This window comes from Apis cerana, linkage group LG1 (assembly GCF_029169275.1).
Source record: "Apis cerana isolate GH-2021 linkage group LG1, AcerK_1.0, whole genome shotgun sequence".
NCBI classification, from domain to species: domain Eukaryota; kingdom Metazoa; phylum Arthropoda; class Insecta; order Hymenoptera; family Apidae; genus Apis; species Apis cerana.
In genome coordinates this window covers 14,847,618-14,872,851 of record NC_083852.1, presented here as the reverse complement: position 1 = coordinate 14,872,851, position 25,234 = coordinate 14,847,618, and the positions used below count along the sequence as shown (strand labels likewise).

The 25,234-nt window shown below is 33.6% G+C and overlaps 1 protein-coding gene and 2 long non-coding RNA genes across 6 annotated transcripts in view; all 3 read right to left on the bottom strand.

Moving 5' to 3' along the window:
* Positions 1 to 7,490: 7,490 nt before the first annotated feature.
* Positions 7,491 to 8,631, bottom strand: LOC133666434 (uncharacterized). Its single transcript, XR_009830598.1, has 3 exons — positions 8,311 to 8,631; positions 8,058 to 8,204; positions 7,491 to 7,629 (listed from the first exon to the last, which is right to left on the bottom strand). It is a non-coding gene; the product is annotated as an uncharacterized LOC133666434 (long non-coding RNA).
* An 8,180-nt stretch (positions 8,632 to 16,811) lies between these two features.
* LOC108003639 (lateral signaling target protein 2 homolog) overlaps positions 16,812 to 25,234 on the bottom strand; it is a 67,261-nt gene continuing 58,838 nt past the window's right edge. Inside the window, exons 2-3 of one of the 2 annotated variants that reach the window (XR_001767084.3) lie at positions 17,698 to 18,671; positions 16,812 to 17,632 (exon numbers count right to left, since the gene is read on the bottom strand). Coding sequence is in view for 1 of the 2 variants with exons in the window: in XM_017066049.3 (XP_016921538.1) it covers positions 18,307 to 18,671 (365 nt within the window). In the remaining variant the exon portion in view is untranslated. Of the gene's footprint in view, positions 18,672 to 25,234 lie in introns of both variants that reach the window. The other variant, XM_017066049.3, reaches the window with a different exon arrangement.
* On the bottom strand, positions 20,211 to 22,379 carry LOC108003640 (uncharacterized). Of its 3 annotated transcripts, none has more exons than XR_001767086.3 (4): positions 21,860 to 22,379; positions 21,632 to 21,784; positions 21,287 to 21,533; positions 20,211 to 21,190 (listed from the first exon to the last, which is right to left on the bottom strand). It is a non-coding gene; the product is annotated as an uncharacterized LOC108003640 (long non-coding RNA). The 3 variants fall into 3 exon arrangements; XR_001767085.3 differs by having other exon boundaries at positions 21,339 to 21,533; positions 21,860 to 22,282; XR_001767087.3 differs by having other exon boundaries at positions 21,397 to 21,533; positions 21,860 to 22,274.

The window sequence follows — 25,234 nt, the reverse complement described above, 5'->3', positions numbered from 1 at the left end:
AAAACTTAAATTTTGCAGTTTTTTAATTATTGATATAGAAATATTGTAGAATTTTATAATTGAATTTTCAAATGTTTCCAGTTTTGAATGATATTTTTATTTTTTAAAATTGAGATTTTTATGTCATTGTAACAAATAAACAATATATGTTATGTGTTTAGTGTTTAAGTATCTATTTATTTATACAATTCTATAATATTAAAATAAATTAAATAAAATTAAATTTGAAAATCTATCAACTTCTTTCTTCATATTTTATTGGATAAATGCTTTATTTGACATTTAGTAATTTGAAAATATATATTTTTTAATTTCACTCGTATTAAGATTTTTAAAAAATTGATTATCAACTATTTTTCAAATTGTTAAAGAATGGAAAAAATTAATCAAAATATAAATGAAATTTTTGTTAGATTTATCGAGCACTATAAACTTTCAGTAATAAATTTTTATTTTACTATCTATTTCTAATTTTTCATAATATAAAAAACTTAATATTTTTATCTTAACACTTTAGAAATATAATAAAATCTTTTATTAATTTCTGATTAATCACTATTTCTTAAGCATTTTTAATATATATCTATTTAATTTCAATAAATTCAATGAGTTTTATAATTTAGAAAAAAATTGTTATAATTATATATATTTTATAGAAATAATAATATATACGTAGTATCTAATTTACAAGATGACTTCGTTCATTCTATCAGAAGATTTTTCCAAAAACTTGTACGACTCGAAACGACAAACTCTCCTTTGAAAATTTTTCCTGCAAAGCATAGATACAATAAGTTTTGCTGTTCCACAGATTTTTTATCAAATTCCATCACCTTTGATTAGTAGAGATTAACGAACGTAGCAAAAGGCCATCGTTTATGTTGCTCAGCTCGCGAAACCATCGACGACGCTGTGTTCACACATCCGATGGCACGCTCTAATTTTGAATTATATACGTTCGTGGAAGGAATGTTTCACGGTAAGTCAGCATTTGGCACGGATGGACCACCAACCAGACGCATAACCGCGATGATCGCAATGAACGACAAATATTCATCGCGCTCGTATTTCAATTAGCTTTTATATGCGAATAGCAGTCGCGTTTCGCGGTCCAATCTATAATTGGTTGCCTGTTCTCTGATCTAGAAAGTAACTTGTGTCACGAAACCAATAATTCAGAAATTAACTTGGTTAACTATAATTGTAGCTGTAATGGAATATCAGATTTTATTTATAGTTGTCCCAATATATTCCACGACTTGTTCCATTAATTATTTTTCCAATTCTTTTTTATTTCTATAATATTAAATTCAATATATACGTTATTTATATTACTTGTATCATATTAAATTATTATCTCTATTAAATCAGAAAATTTAATATCGACAATTATTATAAAATTATTATATAGAATTATCTATACCACGATATCAAAGAAAATTGAGAAACATCGTTTCTTAAACCGCATCTCGTGAAATTTCCAGAGACAATTTCTCGATCGTCCGTTCAAACTTCGACACCCCCTGCCGAATAGAACGATCCAAAGGGGTTGCGTGGGACCCAGTGTCAAATAAATCCACGAATATGGTGGGTGGCGCGGATGTGACCGTCCCGATCTCGCCCGACGCAGCCACGGTTCATCGAGATATACGATGTAAACTCTTTCTTCCCCCATTTCACTACCTCTCACCCTCTCATTCTCTGTCTATCGTGGGCCAGCTCCACTCCTTTTCCTCTCGTGGGCCCCGGGAAGGACCACCCACCCAACCTATACTTAGCGAGGTGTCGGCAAATTGAGCTATAGATGCCGAGGGTAATGCAACAGAGGGGTGTCCGGTTAGGTCAGGGTGGGGGATGTACAGCGTGGGCCCAAGCATCATCGATACCATCCGGCGTGAGGTTATTAGGACCTTGACGGCTTGGTCGGGTCTGCACGCTGCCACCACTAATTTCTTACGGCACCTGGCCCGTTCTTTTACCGCAAAAGCCCCGCTCGTTCTTTTCACGGGATTTTCGATGCGATTGGTAGACCCTTCAACACCGACACTTGTCCTTGCTGTGACTCGCCGATGGAAAGCTTTTCTTCCCTGTAATCGATCCGCCTCGTTTTTTTTCAGAGAGGGGAAATCATCTCGCACGATTCGTGTCGATTGCGATGAATGGACAGGTTTTTAAATGGTAAATCTAAGATCGACGATAGGAAGATTAATCTAAAAGATAGATCTAAAAGTTCGATAATATTTATAAAAATAAATTTCGTGCACATTGATCACGCGAAAAACATATTTACTGGTCAAATTTTTGATTTCTGTTTACTTTTTCTAGCCTTTTTAGGGTAGCTCATCGATTGATTAAGTAAAATCAAGTTGCTCGCATAGATTAATTTTCAAGAAAAAAAAAAAATAACTCGTAGAACATCGAAAAAACATTTTAAAAAATGTACAGTCGACGAAGAACGACACGAAGCACGATTAGCGATCCCGCGGCCTTAGCTTTTCCAGCATCATCGGGTCGTCGATGTTTGTATGATAATAAGCAAAGGTGTGGAGAGATGACAGGCACTTGGGGTGATATCGAGAAACAACAAGCTGGTGTCTTCTTTGCACGGCGCATGGTAACTCGGCAAGGAGGCTGGACTTAAAAGTACCGAGAGACCAACATCTCGAGAAAGGGAATGCACACGATACCGTGCACGGACGAGCGAGAGGTGGAGGGGGAAGGGTGAAGAGGACGAAGGAGGGAGAAAGAGAGACATAAAGCTAGGAGTGGAAGGAGTAGGCGAAGGAAGAGAGAGAGAGAGGGGAAGAAAAGCGGTCCTTTTGATGGAGCCTTTGTCGGGTCTCGCGGCGCTCGGCGATTTGCAACTAAAATCGCCCCGTTCGCTTCGCAATCCTCACCCGTGATTTGCTGCGAATTTATTAATGCGACCGTCGGTGTGTGGCACTGCTCTTTCGTTACAGTATAGCATAGGGGTCGAAGCTGCTATATAATTCTCCAGTATTAGAAATACAAGTGTCCCGACAGTTTTTCCAACATCCCTACGCAAGAAAGATCGATCTCTCGAGAGCGATGATCGAACGGAAGTGTCGCTCGTTATTAAGGTCGCTGTCACGCGAGAATAGGCTCCAAGTGCAGCACGTCGATGTCGTAAAGCGTAACCCTCGAGTCATCGACTCTGTAATCAAACGTACGATCCCCCCCCTCCGTCTACTTGTCACGGCACTCGCGAATTTCCATGGGGGCCGTGCAGAAAAGTTAAGCAGAAGGACTATTCCTCGACACGATGTTGCCGGCATATCTCTCGCGGACCCCGCAGAGATTGCATGTCCCGAGCGTTACACGCGCGTCCCAACGCGCACACAGAGACAGGAAAGAGCGTGTATACGATCGTCGAACCACATTGCCGAACACGAGCGTGGAAATATGAATAATATAGTGGCGAGGGACACGAGAGAAGGAGCGAGAGGCAGAAGGAGAAGGAGAAGGAGAAGGAGGAGGGGAAGGAGGAGGCGAAAGAAGACGAAGAAGGACGAGGGAAAAGGTGGAGGCTGGTAGGCAGAGGCGAAGAGAAGGAAGAGAAGAGCGGCAAAGGAGCGCGGGTAGAGACCACCCCGTGGCTTGTCGGCTCGTTTGATCTTCTCCCACCCCGACCATCCTCCTCTGCTCCCTTCCATTCCCTGCTCCACACCTTCCTCTACCTCTCGCCAACCCCTATCGTTCCTTCTCTCTCCTCCGTTTGCTCGTGCTCCAAGTCGGCCGCTACGATTTCGATATCGTGGTCTCTCTCCTCACGGTCTCTTCTTCACCGCGGTGATTTCTCGTTTCTCCCTCCGACAACAGCCTCTTCTGTCCTTCCTCGCTCCGTTCTCCCGTGGTCCCGTGGTCTCTCACCTGCGGAGAAGAGGCGTCCGGCACGTCAGAATCACACCTTCTACGACTACCCGCTCACTAATAATCCGAACCCCCGTGTGCCGTGATGCTGTGTTCCCGGGATCCGTGGAATCCTCCAAGCCAGCCATCTTTTGTCTCCTCCGATCCCAAAAACTCTCGAGCATCCATTTGTTTGGCGTAAAAAAAAAAAAACGTTTCGAATTAACCAGAGACTACACGTTTTCTACTAATTACTTCCTCGTTTATTACACGCGGGAAAGAAATGGAAGAGAATGGGCATCGAATCCACTTTGCCATTAGGTATCATTTTTCAATGCTAATTGGGCTGACCGTTGGAATACCACCAGCTACGCTTCAAGATATCGGAATACGATATAGAGAAGGAGGAAAGGAACGAGGCGAAATCCTCTTGGAGGGAAATCCGTGGCACGAATATCGGATATCGTTCTGCGGAGCGTTGTAGCCTGGGCGTTAGTCGAACGCGCTACTTAATTATCCCGCGGCCTCTAATCTACCTGCGCCGACACACACGCCACGCTATGCAACCTAGTGTAGACGTAGCCACGGCCGAACCTAGTATACCGTCCACGGAACTAAATCTCCGATTTCAACGAATCGGTTCTTCCACGTTCCAACTGTCGTAGATTATGACATTTTCTACGATGTAGCCAATCGTCGTTCGTCGACCTCCCGATTTTTATCCTCCTTTAAATGTCTTAAGGATTCATTTAGACGGGAATATTCAAGATTTTTAGATTAGTCGTTGGAAACGTCTTGTCAGTTGGCTATCATCTGGGCACTTCGTTCAGAAGAGCGATAAAAGAGACCTACGAATTAAATTATGTTCTTCTTATGATGAATATAAAATATATCGTTTAAAGATATTGCTTGGAGCAATTGTTTTTTTTATTTGGCATCGACGGTCTTTGAGATATTTCGCTACTGTTATCAGCGTTTTTGGCGATAGTGCGATAATTCTAACTCAACTCGATTATATCTAAAATTTTTAAAAAATATGTTTGTAAAAATTTGGATTCAATAATTGATGAATGACAATGAATTTGCTTGAAAAAAGTAGGAAGAATAAATTGTGAAATCAATTTTAATTTCACTAAAATTCAATAATAAATATTCAATATTAATGTATTAGTTTTGTATTTATTTATGAAATAAAATATTCATTTTAAAAAATATTAGTGATCTTTGTTTTATTTTATGAAAATGAAAATTAAAGAATTCATGACGCCTATTAAATCTCTTTTTATCGTACTGCACATTTTTTTATGCTGTTTTATACATAAGTATAAAAGAAAAATGAAATCCCTTATTTTCAATAGTCACTCGAATAATTTTTCAAAATAACAATAGGCAGTGAGAAACGTAAAAATTACTAATATTATCTCATTATTATGAAATTAATATGAAATTAATAAAAATCTTTATGAATTTTTAAGTATTATACCGTCTTATATAAACGCATTTTTGTCTAACTAAAACTAATTTATAGAAAGATAAAATAAATGATTTTATCATATTAAATCTTAGGTCATGTTTTATTAACTTTATATATTAATAAAAAATGCAGCTATCTGTCCTAGAACAAAAAAATGTATTCTGTATTGTCTAAAGATTGAAAATCTTTCAATTATCTTAAACTCGTCTTTTTATTTTATATACGTAATCTATTTAAATATATGATATTTTATGTAAATGACGAATTACGTATGAATGGAATATAGTATAATACATACATATACATATTATGTATTCAATAGAATCTCAATTATCCAAAAATCCAAATATTCTATTATCCGAACTTTACCTTATTTATACTATCTTTATTCGCGAAAATACAAAAAGTTTTCACTTTATGAAATTACGATATGGTATAGAATATCAGAATATAGAGAGTGCCAAAGTAGTTTCAATTCAGATTAAAATTATAATGAAAAGAATATTGTTAATAATATTTAAAAGTTTAAAGTAGTACACTGAAAATGATATTGAAGATGTATCTTTTCACTTTGAAACATTGGTATTAAAAAATAGTTCGAATGTAATTCTATTTCATATATTAAAAAATTTGAAAACCATTATCTAAATTTTATCGCAAAGTTTATATTCCTCAAAATTCCTCAAAAAAATTCATCTAACAAAAGTCCAACAAAATGTTTCATCATTTAACTAATTAACCTAACCTTATCTTAAAAGAAATTTTATTCAAAATTCCATAATAAAATATATACTTCAAGATCATTGAAATCGGTAAAAATCCAATCTATCGACAGGCTAAGCGAGTAAATAGGATCGAGGAAAGAGACACATTAGGAGGCCGCGAAACGCCACCGATAAATTTCTCTGGAAACTGGAATGCTCGGGACCACCTCCACGCTTACGAGTTGCAACACTTCTGGCCGCGCTGATCGGACAAACTGCCGGCCGCACAGTGATCTATAGTGATGTCCCGGCCTCGCTCGGTACAATAACCGAGGTGAGAGCGAGAGTATAGGGGATCCAGAGGTCTGTAATCAGCAGCCAAGCCGCTGGCAGACCCTGCCGCCTGGTCCTGGGCCTCCTTACCATTAACCTATCCGGTACCCGTTCCGTTCCGTCAACCTGACGTCATCGTGATCCCTGATCATTCTATACGCGCGTATGCTCGTTGCGTGAAACTATAGATCAGTGCCTTACTGGTTTTTATACATTTAAGTTTACATTAGTTGCATTAATCAAACTGGAGCGTTTGTGCAATATTCTTTGTATTAAAAGTAATCAAATAAAAGAAGTTTGGATATTGAATAGAAGTTTAAAATAGATTTTACGCATTAGGAAAATTAAAAATTGTTAAGAAATTTTCAAAGTATTCAAAATTGATATTCTCTTTTTTCTATTTTATTTATTATTAGTGATAAATTTCATTAATCATTTTATATATTATTTATATTATTTATATCTATTTCTATAAAATTTGTTATAATATATTGATTTAAATCATTAATATCATATATTGCAAAAAAAGAAAGATATAAATTCAAGAAATAATAATAATTAATTTAATAATAATTCTGAAAAGTATATTGTTTTTTAAAAAATTGATATTATTGCCAGATAATCTCGCTAGCATATTATATTTTAATAGCATGTTTGTTAATGCATGTATAAATCTGTTAAACTGAATTGAGTTAGATTCGTCATTTTTTCATTTCTGATACATATATATCAAATTATAGTTAAATTGTTGATTGATTTCATTATATTTGATATCCAAAAATATGATATTGATATTAAACGAATAGATTTTGCATGTTACGTACTTTTCATTTCGATTTATTTAATTTTAAATTTTTTAGTTATATATAAATATCTGAATGATAAAACGATGTAACATAAAACATTAAAGACAATTTCTTGTTTTAACACAGAGAATCATTCTAACAATGTCTGAAAAATCAAATTATAACATATAAATTAACTTTTTGATAACTTCGATTCATATCCATTTCTTAATACACAATAACGAATCTTATTATTAAATATTGTCTATATAAGTAAATATTGCTTTCATTATTATTCATATAATTCAATTAAAAATATTGCAACAGACAAAATATTAATATTCGTGAGATCTTTGGAGGAAAAACATGTTAGAAGCTAAAAATGTTTTCTATAAATAGCATACTTACCGCATTATCGTACACTTCATTTTGAAGACAATGGAAAATAGATTCTCGAATCAAGCTACATAAACAAAAAAATATTGATTTAGTATTTGACTTAGTATTAGGTTATAAACAATTTATATAAATTAGATGAAACGAGGTGATATGTAAAGTGATAATGTACATGAAAAATAATAAATATTTTTCAAAATATAAATTTTTGTTTAAATTAATAAATTAATAAATTATTTATTGTCATGTTGATTTCTTGAATTTATATTTTTTTTGCAATTGAATTTTATTAGAAATAAATAAATTTTTATATTACACAAACAAAATTAAATTGGAACAATTTGGAAAATTAAACTGAAAAATATTACTATATTATTATGAGATTAAGTAAATGAAATAAAATTCATGGAATCAATGCCTCTCTCCTCGATAGAAAGTATAGGAAAAGTAGCCGTTGATTCGCCTCGTCTGTTTTTCTGCAAGTAGCGTACTTACCGCGTTATCGTACACTTCATTTTGAGGACAATGGAAAATAGGTTGTCGAATCAAGCTATATTTTATGTTACGTTCAGTATATATCTCATTTATCCTACGTTGGCGTAATTAACGGTCATTGAAAACTCGTTCGGACAGACTGGTTACCTGGAATGATCGAACGGGTAATCAAAACGGTTGATTGACAGGTCTGATTTTGACGTTTACAAGCTGTCAAGCGAATGAAATCGACGTCAGAGTTCCGTCAACTAACTTTGTCATTTATTATGGCTACCGGTTTTCTCTGTCATTATCTTGTGGCATGAACTGTCGACGATTTCGAGTATTGATACACATTTTCTAATATCGATACGCACGGAATCGCATGGTTAACCGGTGAATGTAACAAACGAGAAACCGTTGGACAGATCTAGTTAGCATTCACAGAGTATCGAAGCTGACTCTAACGGTGTTCAATGCATGCACTAAATAGTTTAATTTGCAAGCAGCCACTACGAATTCCAATATTAATGATACACTGAAAATTGCACGGTACACGGCTAACCGGCGGCGACTCACAGGTTAGAAAACAAACGTGGCCGTTTCGACACCATAACGTGGCGCTGCGATCGCCAATCTCGAAGGCACTGTCGACTAGAACCGAATACCGAATATCGACACTAATCCTTGCGAACCGTTCATTTAACTGTCAAACGATGATTAATCGATTGTATGAATATGGTTGACCCAGCGAAACTAGTCGACCTGTTAAATCATTCACTCCATTAACGATATACAACCGATACCATATTATCATTCATGTCTGTTTCGATTTCACATTTTCAATGTTTTCTTATTTTCCATGTAACTATGAAGGTATTTTAGATACTTGGTTTTTTCCCTCGAGCAAATTGATCTCTATATCAATAATCGATTTACCTTGGGAATAAAAGTAACATGGAATGAAAAATAATTCGAAATGGATAATATAATAAATATAATACAATAAAATTAATATAAAATTTGGATATATCATAAGAAATGATATTTGGAATATATATGTATGTTTTAACAATAGATATAGATATACAATGAATATGTATCTATTTTATGCTAAAGTAACTTTATTTTAAAATAATTTTAAAATAACTTTCCATTAATTTCGTTAAAAATTGTCATATAAACATTCTCTATATTTAAATATATGCATTTTTTTCTAATTTTTTTTAATTTTTTATTATCAACTTGGATATTTATCACGGTTTTGAATCTGATGATCTTGAAAATAAAATAGCTCTATTTCACAGAAGCTCTGAAATTTTTTGATTTTCAAATCTTTTTAATAGTATATCCTATTACTGTACTCTATTGTTTTGTATTATATTGTACTGCAGAGATACATTAACCATATTTCTGTTTATTTTTAATTGAAAAAAATTGTTTTAATTAAAATTCCTGAGTAATGTTAAATAAATAAATTAAATAAATACAAGTATATATATAATTTTTATTTATATAAATATACTTAATAAATTTATTGAATCATATTTCAAAATCGAATTATTATTTTAATCTCCGTTTTCCCTTATCTTTATTTATCAAATTTTTATGAATATAATAGAGCTTAAAAATAGAAATTTGCTTACTCTTCAAATATAATATTACATTTTGGATATTTTATATTTTTTTCATATACATTTTCATATACATTTTTATATTCAAATCTTCCCTAAAATATCTGCAATTTATATATCATTGTTTCAAACAATTCTTCGAAATATATTTCCACGATTCTTCGAACATTCAGATCATGATACTTCACGCAACGATTGTCGATTTCTCAGGCTTCCTCTCAAAGGACTTTCCAAGAATACATCTTGTATTACCTATCTTCTCTGTTGTCGACCAATTATGTGATTTCCTTTGAAAAAAACTTTGCGAGGTGTTGCTCGCAATTGACTGTTATGTTTCAACCGAATCTTACAGATCTCGCGTTACTTTTCACGTGGATCACACGCAGTACCGAGAGTTCGTTAGCGGACTGTTGAATATCATGGCTTTTTAGCCTGCAGGTGTCATTAGGGCGAGGACGGACGGACGAACGGACGAACGCTGATTGGTCTCGGCCAATCGCCTTCGGGGACACCGGCTCATCAGCTGTCCCATTCGCGCCAAACACGAACCATTCGTGTTACTTACATCTATAACCAACTTCGTGTCCGTGTCGAGGGTCCTCCAGTTCTCTTCGCATTTTTTCATCTTGTTCCGCGATATTGCGCGATATTCTGCAGAAGAGAAAATTTAGCGTTAAGATTATCGTTTAATAGTATAGCATCAATATAACAATTTTTCACATGTATGTACATAACAATACATGAGATCATATTTCTAATTATTACCCGTTTTGTCGAAATTTGTAATTTTAATTCAAATTCTTTCTTTATTTTTATATTATATATATTTCGCATTTACATCGTAGGAAAGTGAATATTTGTGAATTAACGTGATATAATATTCAATAAATCTATCGCCAATGTAACATCATCGATTAAAATCTAGTTGTCAATGCGGCAAATACAAAGAGCGTGCAATCGTTGCATGATCGGCAAAACATTCAAATTATTATCAAAGCGACAAAAAGGTGTATCAGTACTATTATTGTCGTTAAATAGATAATAAAATACGTGTAATAATATAAATATGTTTGTCTTGATTAAATACTTTGCTATTAAATGGACGAGTATTAGCTATTAGATGATTTTCAATTATCTGGTTATCAGATATAGCAATGATTTTTAATTTAATTTTGGTTTTTTTGTCCAGTTTAATTAGTAACGTTAATCGATGACATTAAATGTTGCTTCTGTCTTACTGATTATTGTACCAATTGATGTCTGTCGTGTGACTGTTCATAAAAGACTTATGAAAGAACTGGAAAAAAATATATTTTTTGAATGTTAAAGTTGAGAATTAATCATTCGGAATATTATTTGAATATCTTTTTACATTTCAATAAAATTGCCCTGTCAAAATAATGTATTTAATTTATAAAAATAAATTATAACAAATTAATAATAATGAATTATTAGGGATGATTAGGGATGATTTTCATTATATTAATTTTAGAGAACATTTTTAATTTATATTTCTAAAAAAAACCTGTGCAACTTTCTTATTAATTGAATAATATTTCTTGTTAGAGCTTAATATGTACGAATAGACTTGTAAAAAATTTGGACAAATATTTATGTTCGAATTATTGTCCGTACATAATAGAATTATATGCATTTTTCTGAAAAAACAACATTCAATCTCGTTATCACCCGCGCTCACAATCCTGAATAACCTCCGATCTTTATTTATCCTTTTGATAAATGACAATAATTTTCTATATTCAGTAGCTATTTCGTATCATAAAATATCATCCGGTATACGAAAGTGTTAAGGAGGTAAGATTTTAACCTCATCCATCGTGTAGATTGAAAAAAAGAACAACCGAATCGTAGTTCGCGAGTTCTCGTTAACGTGGCTAGTTTCGCTTTGAAAAGAAGTCCTCCTCCCGTGTAAATGAAACTCGTTGGTGAGGAGGAAGATCAAAGACCCCGGCAGGTAGAGAGGTTCTTCCTTCACGAGCAAAGAGCAGTCGGTCTACGAGGAATCTAAAAAACGGATGGAGGAAAGGAAGAAGGGTCGAGAAAACGACAACGAACGATGGGAGCGGAAAGAAAGAGGGAGAAGAGGAGAGGGGAAAAAGAATTAAAAAAAAAAGTAAAGAAATAAAAATAAAAAAAAAAGTAGAAAAATAGAAAAAAAAGGAAGAGAAAGGAAGGAAGATTTCGGTGGGCAACGAGCGACCATCCGGCGGATATCGTATTAACGAGGCCTGTTGATGGGTCCAGCCTAGATCCACGCTGTCTAATTACATTGTGGACCAAGGGAAACTCGTTCCTCGCGTGCTGAAGCGGATCGCGTCGAAATTATGGATCTGCACGGGCGCTGGGCCGCGGCTGATTGACGCATGACTGGCTGCGGGTTAAGCGAGTCAACGAGTAAATGAGTCCGAATTACGTGGGCGTGTCAATGCCGGAGAAATGATCTTCTGCCCAGGCCGTGCCCAGGAGGAATTCCCTTTGCTGCGAGGATTATGCAAAACAGCGATCGCTTTCTGCCGATTTCTTGTTTCGATCGTGGCAACCTGTAAGATTAATAATATCATATTGATACGATGATTGGAAATATTTATATTTGATTTTCTCGAGGGAAGAAATTCAAAGCTTAAACTTTGTCGTTCCATTGTGAAAGCAAGGATTGTTCGAGAAAAAAGATCGTGAAGAACAAAAGTTTTTTTCAAAGACCAATTTACATGATTCTCATGGCTAGCAGCGTGAATAAATCAGATAAACGAAGGACGAGGAGAAAAAAAGGAAGAGAAGTGTTTGAAGATCCCGGGTATCGCATGTGAGCCTTTGTTACTCATAATTTTATAACGAGACAAACAAAGAGGGGGAGGGGGAGTGGTCGCGTGACGCGATTAATTAATTGTCCGAATTGTTTGTTCTTCTTATCATCTAGTCTTGATGAGGAAAATGTATCTCACCCGATAACGCCGATCGACATCTCATCTCGAAAATCGTTTTATTTCTCACCGATGTCATTCTTGTTTCGGCCGGGCCCGAGGACAATAAGCAAAATTACGCTGATGTACCGGTTGGATATCGGTTGAGTTATTGGTGTATCGGCTATATCGAGAAAATTGGCGGTGGTCATCATCGCCATTATGAATTCTTTATTTGGATGTTGCGGCGTCTGAATTACAGGGCGGTGTGGGCTACCTTGCTTACTGCTTCATACATGGACTCGTCGATAGCAGCGACGGCTACGAACCAACCTTCCATTCGAACCAGCGCGCGATTCCTTTTAAATCGAATTCTCGATGCGAATGCGTATTATCCCAATCCAATACATTGCGAACAGGCATGGTCGTTGATCTTTCGTTGAACCATGGGTACATGTATGTAGCCATGATACATTCAACATTGTACGTATATCAATCTAATCCATAATCATCGGATATTTGATAATTTTAAACATAACCTTGTTAATTCATTATAACAGTTTGATATTTTGATATTTTTTTTAGAATGATTTCTTGTAAATTATGAATTATATAATTTTAAAAAATTTGAGAAAAAGAAAAGTGTAATACTTATTTATGATATAAATTATATTTTTCTTTAAATCAAGAAAATTTTTTTTAAAATTGTGTAAGAGATTATTTAAATAATATATTTTTTATGCTTATAATACAACAATACATGAATTATTCTATTTATGATTTTCAACAACGTTATTATGCGATGCTCAACGAATTAACATGGAGAAAATTTTATGTATATATTTTTAATCTATGTATTAAGTATCTGATAACCTTTAACAATACGATACTCAACAGGAATCCATAAAAAGTTTAAATTTTGTAAGTTTTTAAAAATAGTTTTAAATAATTCAAATATAAAATAACTAAATACGGTGATAATTTTATGAAAAAGAAGCTTAATAATTTTTGGATATGTTGTAGAACACAAATATATTTGCAAAAACGATTGCTAAATATATTATATAGAATTTTGTTTAAATATATATATGTAAAAGCGTAAGCATGCGACCACCATTTATCTTTTGTTAATATAAACATATCAAATAACCGGTTAAAAAACTACTTTCTCATGAATTGTGATCTTCGAGATATTGACGCATAAGTATTGAAAGATGTGAAAACTTTTTACAGAAAGATTTATTACAATAAAAAACTGAAAAATTTGAATTTGATCGTCCTTTTGATATTGCAATTCATCGCAACTGATTTTGATGAAATTTTGTGCATGTATACAATATATTTAAATCTATGAAAGGCATATTTAAAATTTCTTTCTAGAGTTAGATAAATAAGTTAAAAATCTTAATCTTTATTTTTTTCATTCTGACTAATAACAATTTTTTTATACAATACTTAGTAAATTAATCCTAAAAAATTCAAATTATTCGATCTAATTTTTTCAAAAAAATTATTCTGTTTCACTATCCGATTATTATTATTATTATTAATCATTGTGTTTCGATATCATTAAAATCAATGAAAAATCTTCTTTTCTAATTAACCGTATATATTTATTAGACAGGATTTATTTCCCCATTTTCTTTCTTTCTTACCTTCCATTTTTTTTTCAATTTCTTTCTGCTTCCCAGTTTTGCCAGCGTTTTACGTAACCGTCATCGAGAAAGTTTATCTCGTGAGGAGAACGTCTCGAAGTATATTGACGTTGCACACGAGGCAAGCCAAGCGAAACGTGTAATCAGCGTATATATGCTCATCGCGAGTAATCACACCTCTAATAGACATCCTAGATTCAGTCTCGATTAATCGATCAACAGCGGCGTAACGACGCGTGTTTTATATCGAGATAATGACGACAGGCTAATGACGGGCTCATTAACGAGACTCGATATAAAATGGTTCCGTTTAACATCAGATATTCCGCTAACAGGAAGTAGGTCGGTAATACGCGCTCTGGGTATCTTCTCGTATATCTCTCTTGTTTGGGCAGACAGAGAGGCACACCAAGTGGAAAGTGCAACAGAGACGGGAATAAAGAGCCGTTGCCAATGTCTGATTAGCTTTTCTATTTATGAGCCCGTGGCGAACAACGCGACGTGCGAAACGCCATTAAAACAGCATCGCGTATTAAAAACCCGATCGTTCGTTCACGGTTGTCGACGACGTTGCATTTCGTGCTCGATAACATGACAATTTTCACGATCTATTCATATTTTATTAATAGTTTCTGAATTTTTTACAAGGAAACTATTTCGAGTTTAACCGTAGAAAAATGTATTAGTTGGCCAAAAAGCTATTTTAATAAATGGATACATATTTTGAAATATAATTAACTTCGTTTTAAATTGCATATTCATTATATAATCTAACTGCTTCCAAGCTTGTTTTAGAAAAAGAAAGAGCACGATTTCGTTAACAATAATTGCAGGATTGAGAATCATAATAATATAAAAGTCGATAGAAAATGGAACTATAATGGTGCTATAATTTCACATTACTTTAACTTAACGTGTACTTTAACTTAAAGTTATTTAAATATATATATTAGTTGGATATTAATTAAAGCCAACGCAATACTGAAAGCAATTTTTTTTTCTTAAATAATTATTTTTAAAATTCTCAAAATAATTTTCATGTGATTTATGTCAATATAATTCTCAATCTCAATTATTCGTTTGACATCGATTTCAAAATCGAAAGGAATATTTTCGTCATTTACTATATTATTTGTTAAATTACTTCCGATATGTGGATATCAAAAACTACGATAAATTTGGTTTTACTAAATTTCCATCTAAAAATTTTGATATTAAATATGATATTTTTACAAAATATTTTGAATAGTGAAATTTATCAATAAGAAATCAAATCGTTTTTTTGCCGAAAAAGATAAGAACGATTCTTTCGAATCACGATGAGAATCACGAAGTTTTTTATTTACTCAAAAAAAAAAAGCAGTTAGTTTTTGGCCAACAAATAACCTGCAAAAATGAATCTCTTTCGACTTTAACCTAACCTAACACAACGGATGAAAAATAACTTGGAAAGGTACGAATCGAAGAGATAAATCTCTCGCGGAAAGATTTTACGTTGCAAAATCGCAATATTGCTTTTGAGGTCGAAATTATACTTTATTGAATGTCTTGCTTTGCAATTTTCCGAATCTTCTATGTGTAAACGGAGTTCGGTTCGGTTATGATGAGTGCCAGACTTCACGCGAACGAATTCGACTCGCGAAATGACTTCATCTTAATAAATTACGGCTTCGGGTAAACCTTACAAACGGCTTCAAAAAGATTCCCAGAAAGGCCGCGTGTATCGCGCTATTTCCGGACAATTATTTCTCTGGCGGCCCTTTCGGATCGAGGAATAACTCTTCTTTTTACTACTGTCTTATTCTATGTTTGTGCCATTAGACAATTCGAACATCTTTTGTATCTTTTCACTTTCTCCATGCAATTTCTTTTTTGCGTATGGCAATAAATGAATTGAAATAAATCATCGATTTAATAGTATATTATATGGGATAAACGATTACTGTGCCTCTCTCCCGTTACCGGACAGTCAATTACTTTTTTAAAAATTAGAAAGGAAATATGAAATTACTATTAAATTACTGCAATATCTATAAGATAAAATTTATAGCTTTTTTTTAAATATAGAAAATATTTCCGCAAAATATTATAAAAAATTTCATTGCATTATTACGATATAAAAAGTTAAAGAAATTTAATTTCTATATTATGAATAATTAAAAATAAATAAACAATTTATTGTTCTTATATGTCAAAACATTATTATCAGGAATTAAAAAGTTTATAGCATTGGATAAATGCGTAATAAATCGGATAAAGATTTTGTTTGTATATTTTGATTAATTATTTCTTTCATTTTTTTTTAACAATTTGTTCAGGAAAAAAATAGCCAATAATTGACTCCTTACGTATCTCAATATAAAAAAGAATTAAATTATTACTTTCAAATTATTAAAGAAAAATCATCACTAAAACTGTTCGTTAAAATGAACTGTTTACTCATTTATTTACTATAGTAATTTTATTTGACGTATAACTAATTTGACTTACCCCTCATTTTGTACTATTGAGAAAGGAAATGATTCGGTTTATGGGATCAGGAACAGGATACAATTATTCTTCGTGTTTATTTTAAATGTCTCCATTTATTTCGACTCGCTATACACGCTACTAAGATTCTGTTCATACACACGCACTCTCGGCTCTCATTTCACGCGTCTATCACCTCGCAAATCATCAAGCGCGATACGGATTTACATCTTACGCGATCATAAAGCTCACTAATTAAAATGATGACCAGGTATATTGCAGTGTCCCATCTATGTATCACTTATATGTCTCTTTTCATTTATTTATTTACTTAAGTATTTATTTTTCTTCTTTTGTGTCTCTTTCCGTTCATTTCAATCATACACGACGACTCTATCTCGTTTATGCGTAATATCGAGGGGGATGAACGATGTAATATATGTATATATGTATATATATATATATATATATCTATATATATATATATAGATATATATAGCTTATGTACAATGACGAATGCCTCGCGATAGCACTCTATTATAATTTATATGCTATAATATTTACTTAATAACTTACATAAATCATCGATGCTTCTTCTGGATCACTTTTAGATTTTTATTCATCGCGATTCCCTTCTCTCGTCTTTCCGCAAATAAATACAATATGATACAGGTGTCCGAAGAATAGTCATCCTACGTATTCGTTAAAGGAAACATGAAATCCATTTAACATTTTGGTCAGAACACGTATTTCTCTTTCTTTCGTGTACAACATAGAATTTCGCCTCATTTATATCTTCCGTCTGACATCGCCTCGAGATAAAAATTTGTGTAAAATGGCTGAGAACACGGGGTGATCCGATCCTGATTTTAACATCGAGAATGTCATTCGATGGACCGGAAGTCGACGAGGGCCAGCTGTGAATATATTTGGCAGTCTTTAATTTACAAACATTTAAAAGATTCATTTTTAGTATCCTCACCTCGCCATGCCATGATCACTTTCAATCGGCTCATCAACGTCGCTTATCATCCGTCAGACTTTTGCAGACTCTCTCAGTCTTTGTACATCTTCTCGACGTATCAACATCACGGATAAACCGACAGAAATCAATGCGTAATTTCTACGAACGAATTCCGCCTATTTCGTTGTTTCATTGAAACGGTTTCTCCTTTCGTTCTCCGCGATATATCGTCGAAGAAGACGCTTTCTTTGTACTATGCCTAGTCATATCCTCCATCTCTATCCACAATTTTCTATAATGTATCAAATATTTCCAAAAAACACGCTGTCACAACGATCACAATTCCCATTTTCCCCAATATTATACTCGTAATATCGTATCAAGTATACTACGGAAAACAGAACTACGAAAATCCTAACCTCAAAACCTTGGTTGAGTCGATTCACGTAGAGAAAAAAACAAGTATGACTTCACTTTTGCGTAATTTTACGATCGCATTATAGAAAACGCTTACTACGATCGACAAGCGATCTCTCTAGATCAATAGACAGTTTTTTCCTGTGTAAGCCTCTAGTTTTAACAAATCACGATTTTTCCTCAACGACGAGCATCGAGGCGTCTCGTTCCCTACGATTTCTCGTCCATGCTCGGCAAGGGTCGTTTCTTCAGGATTCCAAGATCTTGAACGTTCTCTAAAAATGTCTTGTGATGTTGAGCGACTAACAGAGGATTCACTGTCTGCACGTCCTTTTTCAACTCCTCCATGTCTCTTTTGAGCTTCGCTCGCCTATTCTGGAACCACGTGATCACCTGAGCGTTGCTCAATCCTAATTGCGCAGCAATCTCGTCCCTATCGGCCGGACTCAAATACTTCTGGTATAGGAATCGTTTCTCCAATTCGAAGATCTGTTGATTCGTAAATGCTGTTCGACTCTTGCGCTTCTTCTTCGGTTGCTGCCGGTTGTTGAACAAGTTCAAGTGATTTGCTTGCTCTGCAACAGAAATAATTGAACACGATTAAATGAGATTATTTGTTGAACAGGTTTGACGTGTTTGTCAAGCTAATAAAATTGATTTCTATTGCAGTTTTTATTGGATATACAAACATCTATTCGAATTTGAATATAATTAAATTCTATTTACATGAAGCTATTTATCTCTCGATATATATATATGTATTTAATCTAATCTAATCTAATCAAATTTTTCATATATATATTTAATATTAGTATTTGATTTAGTATTTAAATTCCATTTCTTTAAGCTTTTTTTTATAAAAATTATAAAAATTTGATTTTGCATAAAAATCCATATTTAAATCGTTTCTCATCCCCGCGGCTCAAGATAAAGAAACATGATTATGGAAACATGTGAGCGAAGAAATAAGATAGAACCAATCGATTCGAGGCATGCGTAACTTCTTATCGACGATTCTTATCTGGTAGGATGATTTCTGTTTCATAACAATAAATGTGAATAATAACCGTAATAATGATAACAAATTTTTCAACTACGAAATCCTGACAATCTGTGTTACGGAATGATCTATCATTGTTTTTTACGTTCTAAAATAATTTCAAATTCTCTATTGTCGTATTATAAATCGAATCAGAGAATCTATGAATCAGTCCAACGTCCGAGAGACCATAAATAGGAACTTGAAGGTCGTTTCTTTTCACTTTTTTTTCCATGTTCTTTCTAATATCGAAATTTCTTAATCTCTGAACGAGAGAGCTAAAGGAGAAATGCAAAACGAATCGGATATCCTCGGCGTGTTTGAATGCCTAGATCCTAGAACAGGGCCCGCCATGGCATTGCTCCACTCCATGGCCACAAATCAGATGCATTTTCGTGGGTAAGGGTCTCTCCATAAAAATCGTATTACCTATTCGTTACGGTATTCAGACGACGGAATTCCAACCAAGCTTCTCATCCACCGGATGTTGAAATTTTTGTCGCTTTTTAGTGGTTGTATAACTCGAAACGAGTTGAATTTAATAGATACTTTATCGAATCTTATAAGACAATTATTTCAGTACATATTCGAATTATAAAGGAAATTTTAGAAATATGAAACGCTATAGTTTTAGAATAGATAGTGATAACATTTTTAATAATGATTGGAACTTGAAATTTGAATTTAACATGATAAATTTTAATTGCTTATTTATTTATTTTATATATTAATGATAAACTTGAAAAAAAAGAAAAACTTAAGGAAATTAGAACTTGTTATGCTTATTGTTAGAATAAATTTACATATTAATTACATGATATTACGAATTTATGCGATTATTACCATTGTTTTATTTATTTGATACTGTTAAAACTTGTTTCTTAATATTTAACGCAATTTTATAATTAATCTTATTAAAAAATTACATCGGATATTTATTATTTCAATTTATTACTTTTTTTACTTGATTCTGTCTTAAAAAAAATTTAATTTCATCTTTATATGCAGCACATTTTAACTAAAATTTCTTATAACTCAATCAAGATAAATTTATATAAATAAATTTAATTATAGATAAATTTGAATTTTTTATTTTTTCTAAATTATGAGAAATTTTTAAAATTAATAAATATTTATATATAAATACACATATATTTATACAGTTCTTTTGGCATTAAAATTACGTCTTATTTTTTTATTTTTATAGTATATTATTTGAGACTCTTTATATGAAAGAACAAAAAAGACATCTGTTGCTCTCTACAATGTCATAATTCCGATCTTTTGAATTATTATCGAACTAAAAGGAAGTTACAAAAATTAAAAAAATGAGCAATGTCTTAATTTAAATATAACTATCATTTATATATCCTACTATCTTATTATCGATTTTGAAACAACCTGTACTTAAACGATAAAGTCGTTTGAACAGTTGATCGTGCGCTCGTTTTCAGCGACACACTCGCAATCCTTTTTTTTGCCCATCTCGATCAATTCCTCGAGCTTGGCAGAGGAAGCCGAACGCGGCGGGAAACAGTGGCGAAATTAGCGACGGCCGTTTTCGCGATGGCGTTAGCCATTAGGAAATAATCGAACCGAGTGACGAAAAAGAGAGGCGGCCGATGAGTCGTGGACAAGGTAGCCGTGGAGTCCCTGCAGGATCAAAGAATGCCGCCATCGGTCACACCTGCGCAACCCGAGTGTACAGTCCAGGTTAAAAACTACAACGTTGATCGATCTTGCCTTCGTGCACGTTCATCTCAAGGATGCAACGCTTTCTGTCATTCTTTGGCACACGTTTAAACGCTCGATCGCGATATCTTTTGCCTTCATTCTTCAATTCTTCTTATCTTCGTATTGCTCTTATTCACCAAAAATCACTAGTCATAAACGGACAGAACGCTTTTGTGAACGTTGATTTATCGACGTGATGTAATAAATCGGTGATTAATTGGTGAGAAATCGGGAATTTTAATAGAATGATCTTTAATCCTTTATCTCCGGAAAATTGATCTCCGGATAAATCACCAAGGAATCTCAAACAACATGATTCGTCTGTAAAAAAGAATAATGATACAGTCGAACTTCGTAAGTTAAATCTCTATATATAATTCGGAAGTCTTTATATCTAAGATTAATTTTATTTATTACACTTTTGCTCTATTGCGAAAATTTCTTTAAAATTGAAATAAAATAAATTTACATTGACTCGAATTATTTGTTACATGTTTAGATGCATTTTATCTCGTATTCAACTTAACCTCTTCTTCAAGATGAACTTAACCTCTATAGATAAACTTTCATTATCGTTTTCGTCTTTTCTAATTCGAACTAATATCTATCAATTAATTAATCGTTCAATATTCTCTCTTTTCTTTCAACTTTTAGAATTTACTATCTGGAAACAAAATGATTTTTTTTATTTTAATCCTTACGATTGGAAAAATATATAACCCTTATATAAAGTTATATAATCCTCACGTATATTAAACTTACTTGAAAAACATCTAAGTGGATAATGATGGATAAAACAAAATCTCCATAAGATATTCAGATTCTTCCTTTAAAATTCAAATTACTAGGTCTCGTTTCCACTTAAGAACCCGGAAATATGGGGACGATCTCAAGGAAGACACCATGATTTCGATCCTTTAATTATAAATTACCGAGGTAATGACTTTCGGTGTTCATCGATGCTGGTTATTCATTCGAATATCTACTTACTTTCGCCGCCACGATATCGACACCTATCAAGCAAGATAATATCTATTACAACGCCTATTACCCACTTTCGTAACGGTTTCTCTCAAGTACGGAAGGAGATGGTGGATTTACGCGCAAACTTGCACCTCGTTCGGATTTTTTTGGTTGAATCGACGCTTGTTTTTCCTTCCAGTGAAATAGACACGTTCAACCACTTTTCTAAACCATGCCCGGAAACGACTTAATTACCGCGGATAGCAAACTGTTTAGCGGTTACCGAAAGTGTTATTACATTGCCGTAAACTATACAGATTCACCGTTTTAATGCCTTCGATGATCGAGCCCGTTTTTCTTATCTACAATCTTCTTTATACTTTTTCTTCTCTTCCTTCGAGAACACTCCTCTCAATAACCAATCCAAGCAATTGTCTAATTGTACGCGTCTAACACGCCACCTCGCTACAAGTGTTGGAACTAATTATGCTCGTACCAGCTCGTTTACCTCGATAATTACCATCATATCGTTGCTACTTTATCATTTGATGGCCGTTTAAGGTGAAGCTGCCGCAAAAATAGTCCCATCGCGAGAGGTGAACGTTTTGCCTCGGTTTATGAGCTCGCTTCTTGTGTCGTGCTTGTCGTTTCCCATTTGCTCAATCCTCTTTTCCATTTTGCTCTCATCGTTCGAACGAAACGTTACAGACCCGGTTTTCTTTTTGAGAAACGTGTTTCAACCGGGAAAAGTGGACGATAATTTTGTCATCGTCCACTTTGTCTCTAGCGCAGGCACGAATCTCTTTCGAAGCGGAATCCAGAAATACGATGGCGGGCGGCGCGGTGGTCGAGGAAAGAGAAGCGGAGGCTGAAACGGCTACGTAGAAGTGACGAAGAACGGAAGAAACGAGAGAGCTCGCCGAGATATTAGTTTCTGCGGTCGACTCGCCGCGGAGATTTAATTCGTTTGATGTTCACGAATCCGCCGCTTCGGCTGTCCTTTCGCAATCCTTCTCTTTCTCTGCGTCTTGCTGCCGATTTTGCGATCCCTCTTCCTCGCGAATTTTCTCACCTTTCTTCGCGATTATGCAGTACTTTACATTTCGCCACTATCCTCTTCTCACTCTGCCTCTTCACAGAATCTTGTACAGCATCGCACTTTGCTTTTTTGAAGATAATTGTTTATGTCCATCAATTATTTTCTTGATATTTTAACAGCGGAAATTAAAATTTCATAATATATATATATATAAAATCAGGAAAAAAGGTAAAAAATGTATACAGAATGTTAATACATAAATAGAAGATAGGATAGATTTGAAAGTCGATTTTAAAAACCAAAATGAATATAGAAATATAGATTAATGTTATACGTTAATAAATAAATCTTGACCGACATTTTTGTATCGATTATTTTTATGTTATTTTATTTTAGAATCAATTCTCCAAAAATGTATTTTTCATGAATATATCGTATTCCTTTTTTAAATTAATTTAAAAAAATCTTATCCTTGATTGATAATTTTCTTTCGTCATATTAAAATATTCGCAAGATAAGGTCTATACTATTAAATTTACTGTTTTCATGTCTTCTAATCTTTCCAATGTTTTTTAAAAATATATTCTTATGATTATTAGTAAAATTAATAACATTCATATTATATTTCGAAAATTATTGCCAGTCATTTTCGTTTGACACAGAAAATACATAAACTGATACCAGTAGATTTATTATAACATTTACATACTTATTAATTAGGTTCAATATATTAAATTTTATATCATTTAATATTTTAATATGATTTTAAAAACTTGGCATTGATGAAAATGAACTTAACATTAAAAAAACGCTTTTAAGGATGTGTAGAATATAAATACTTTTTGCATTAATCATAGGTAATAACTTATGTTTATACGTACGACGTAAAAGTAGCATACGATTATATCTCGAATGAGTATTTGTAAATTAATGCAATATTTTTGTTTAAAGATTATTCTTAAGATATACACAAACGAAAAATTTGAAGAACAAATTACGAGAACTCTTAAGATCTTTTAATCTTTTAATCTTACCATTATCAATATAACATAGGGCAAAAAAGAGAAGAATTTTCATTATATTTTGACTACTATTATTTTACGTTCTAAATATTTAAGTTTATTTATTATTTCATGAATAAATTATTAAAGCTTATCTATAACCTTAAGTATATAATCTTAAACGTACGTTGAATCAATTTCTCGAAAAAATATTTTCACAGAAGGATATCCATCTAAGAAAACTCCAAGGAAAGACATTTCGCCGATAAGAAAAAAGATGGACGAATGGAATCTTCATCATTTCCGATATCGTTGATCACGAAAAGAGGAATACGATTGGACCACCTGCCGTACACTTTGGCTAGAGGTGGACCACAGGTGGCCAGGAACGGGTCGTTCGATTAATACAATGACTCTGCCGAAATGCGTGCTTCATTACGAGGCCTGTTATCCCTGTCCATCCCACCCTTGTTTCTTCAAAATGGACGAAACGAAACGAAACGGAGGAAGAGGAGGATTTTCGAAGGATCTTTCATTAAAAAGGATAGCGAAGAAAAAAGGGAAAAACGAGGAAACTATTCGAAAGATCGTGAAGGATGTTGTTACAGGCACAGATTACAAAGTTCCAAAGCGGTCGTGCGTCATTAACTTCGAAGTTTCCTCCTTGGTCGGCATCTCTTGGCCGATTACAGCCGCGAATATATTAAAAGCACCGACGTCATTCGTCTCGCGTCCGCCATTAATAAGCTATCAACGTAAATTTTCTTTTAACGCGTTAATCCGCAGACATACGGCGGCCCTTCAAGCGGAAGTCATCGCGTTGCCGCTCGAACCACCGGCCAGGCCGAGTTTCCGCACGCCAATTGGCGTGTCCATCCGCTGTTGATACTGTTGCGACAGAGTAGAGAGACGGGCTACCCTTTTATAGGCTAGCCTTTGGAATTTCATCTTTGACTCGTCTTTTTTTTCTCTAAATATCCATCTTTCTCTACTTTCGCGTTCGCGTTTTAATCTCGCGCTCCGATGGGATCGAAACCGCGTGTGTTGTCTTGTAAATTTCGACCTTTTATGGGTGAATCGGGGTGAACAAGTGGCGAAATGAAACGACGATAACTGTATATTTTTTTTTCTGCGTAAAAATTCAAATTTTAAAAGATTGATGAAATATATTTATGTACAATCGATATCTTTATTAAGGAATAAGATCTTCGAATTATTATGGATGGATGCATTCTCTTAACAAAGAAAATTTTAATATTTCGATGATGAAACATGGAAAACAAAACTTGTCATATAAGTATATATTATATAATTATATTTTTTGAATATATAATATAGATAATAGTTCGATTTAGAAAAGTC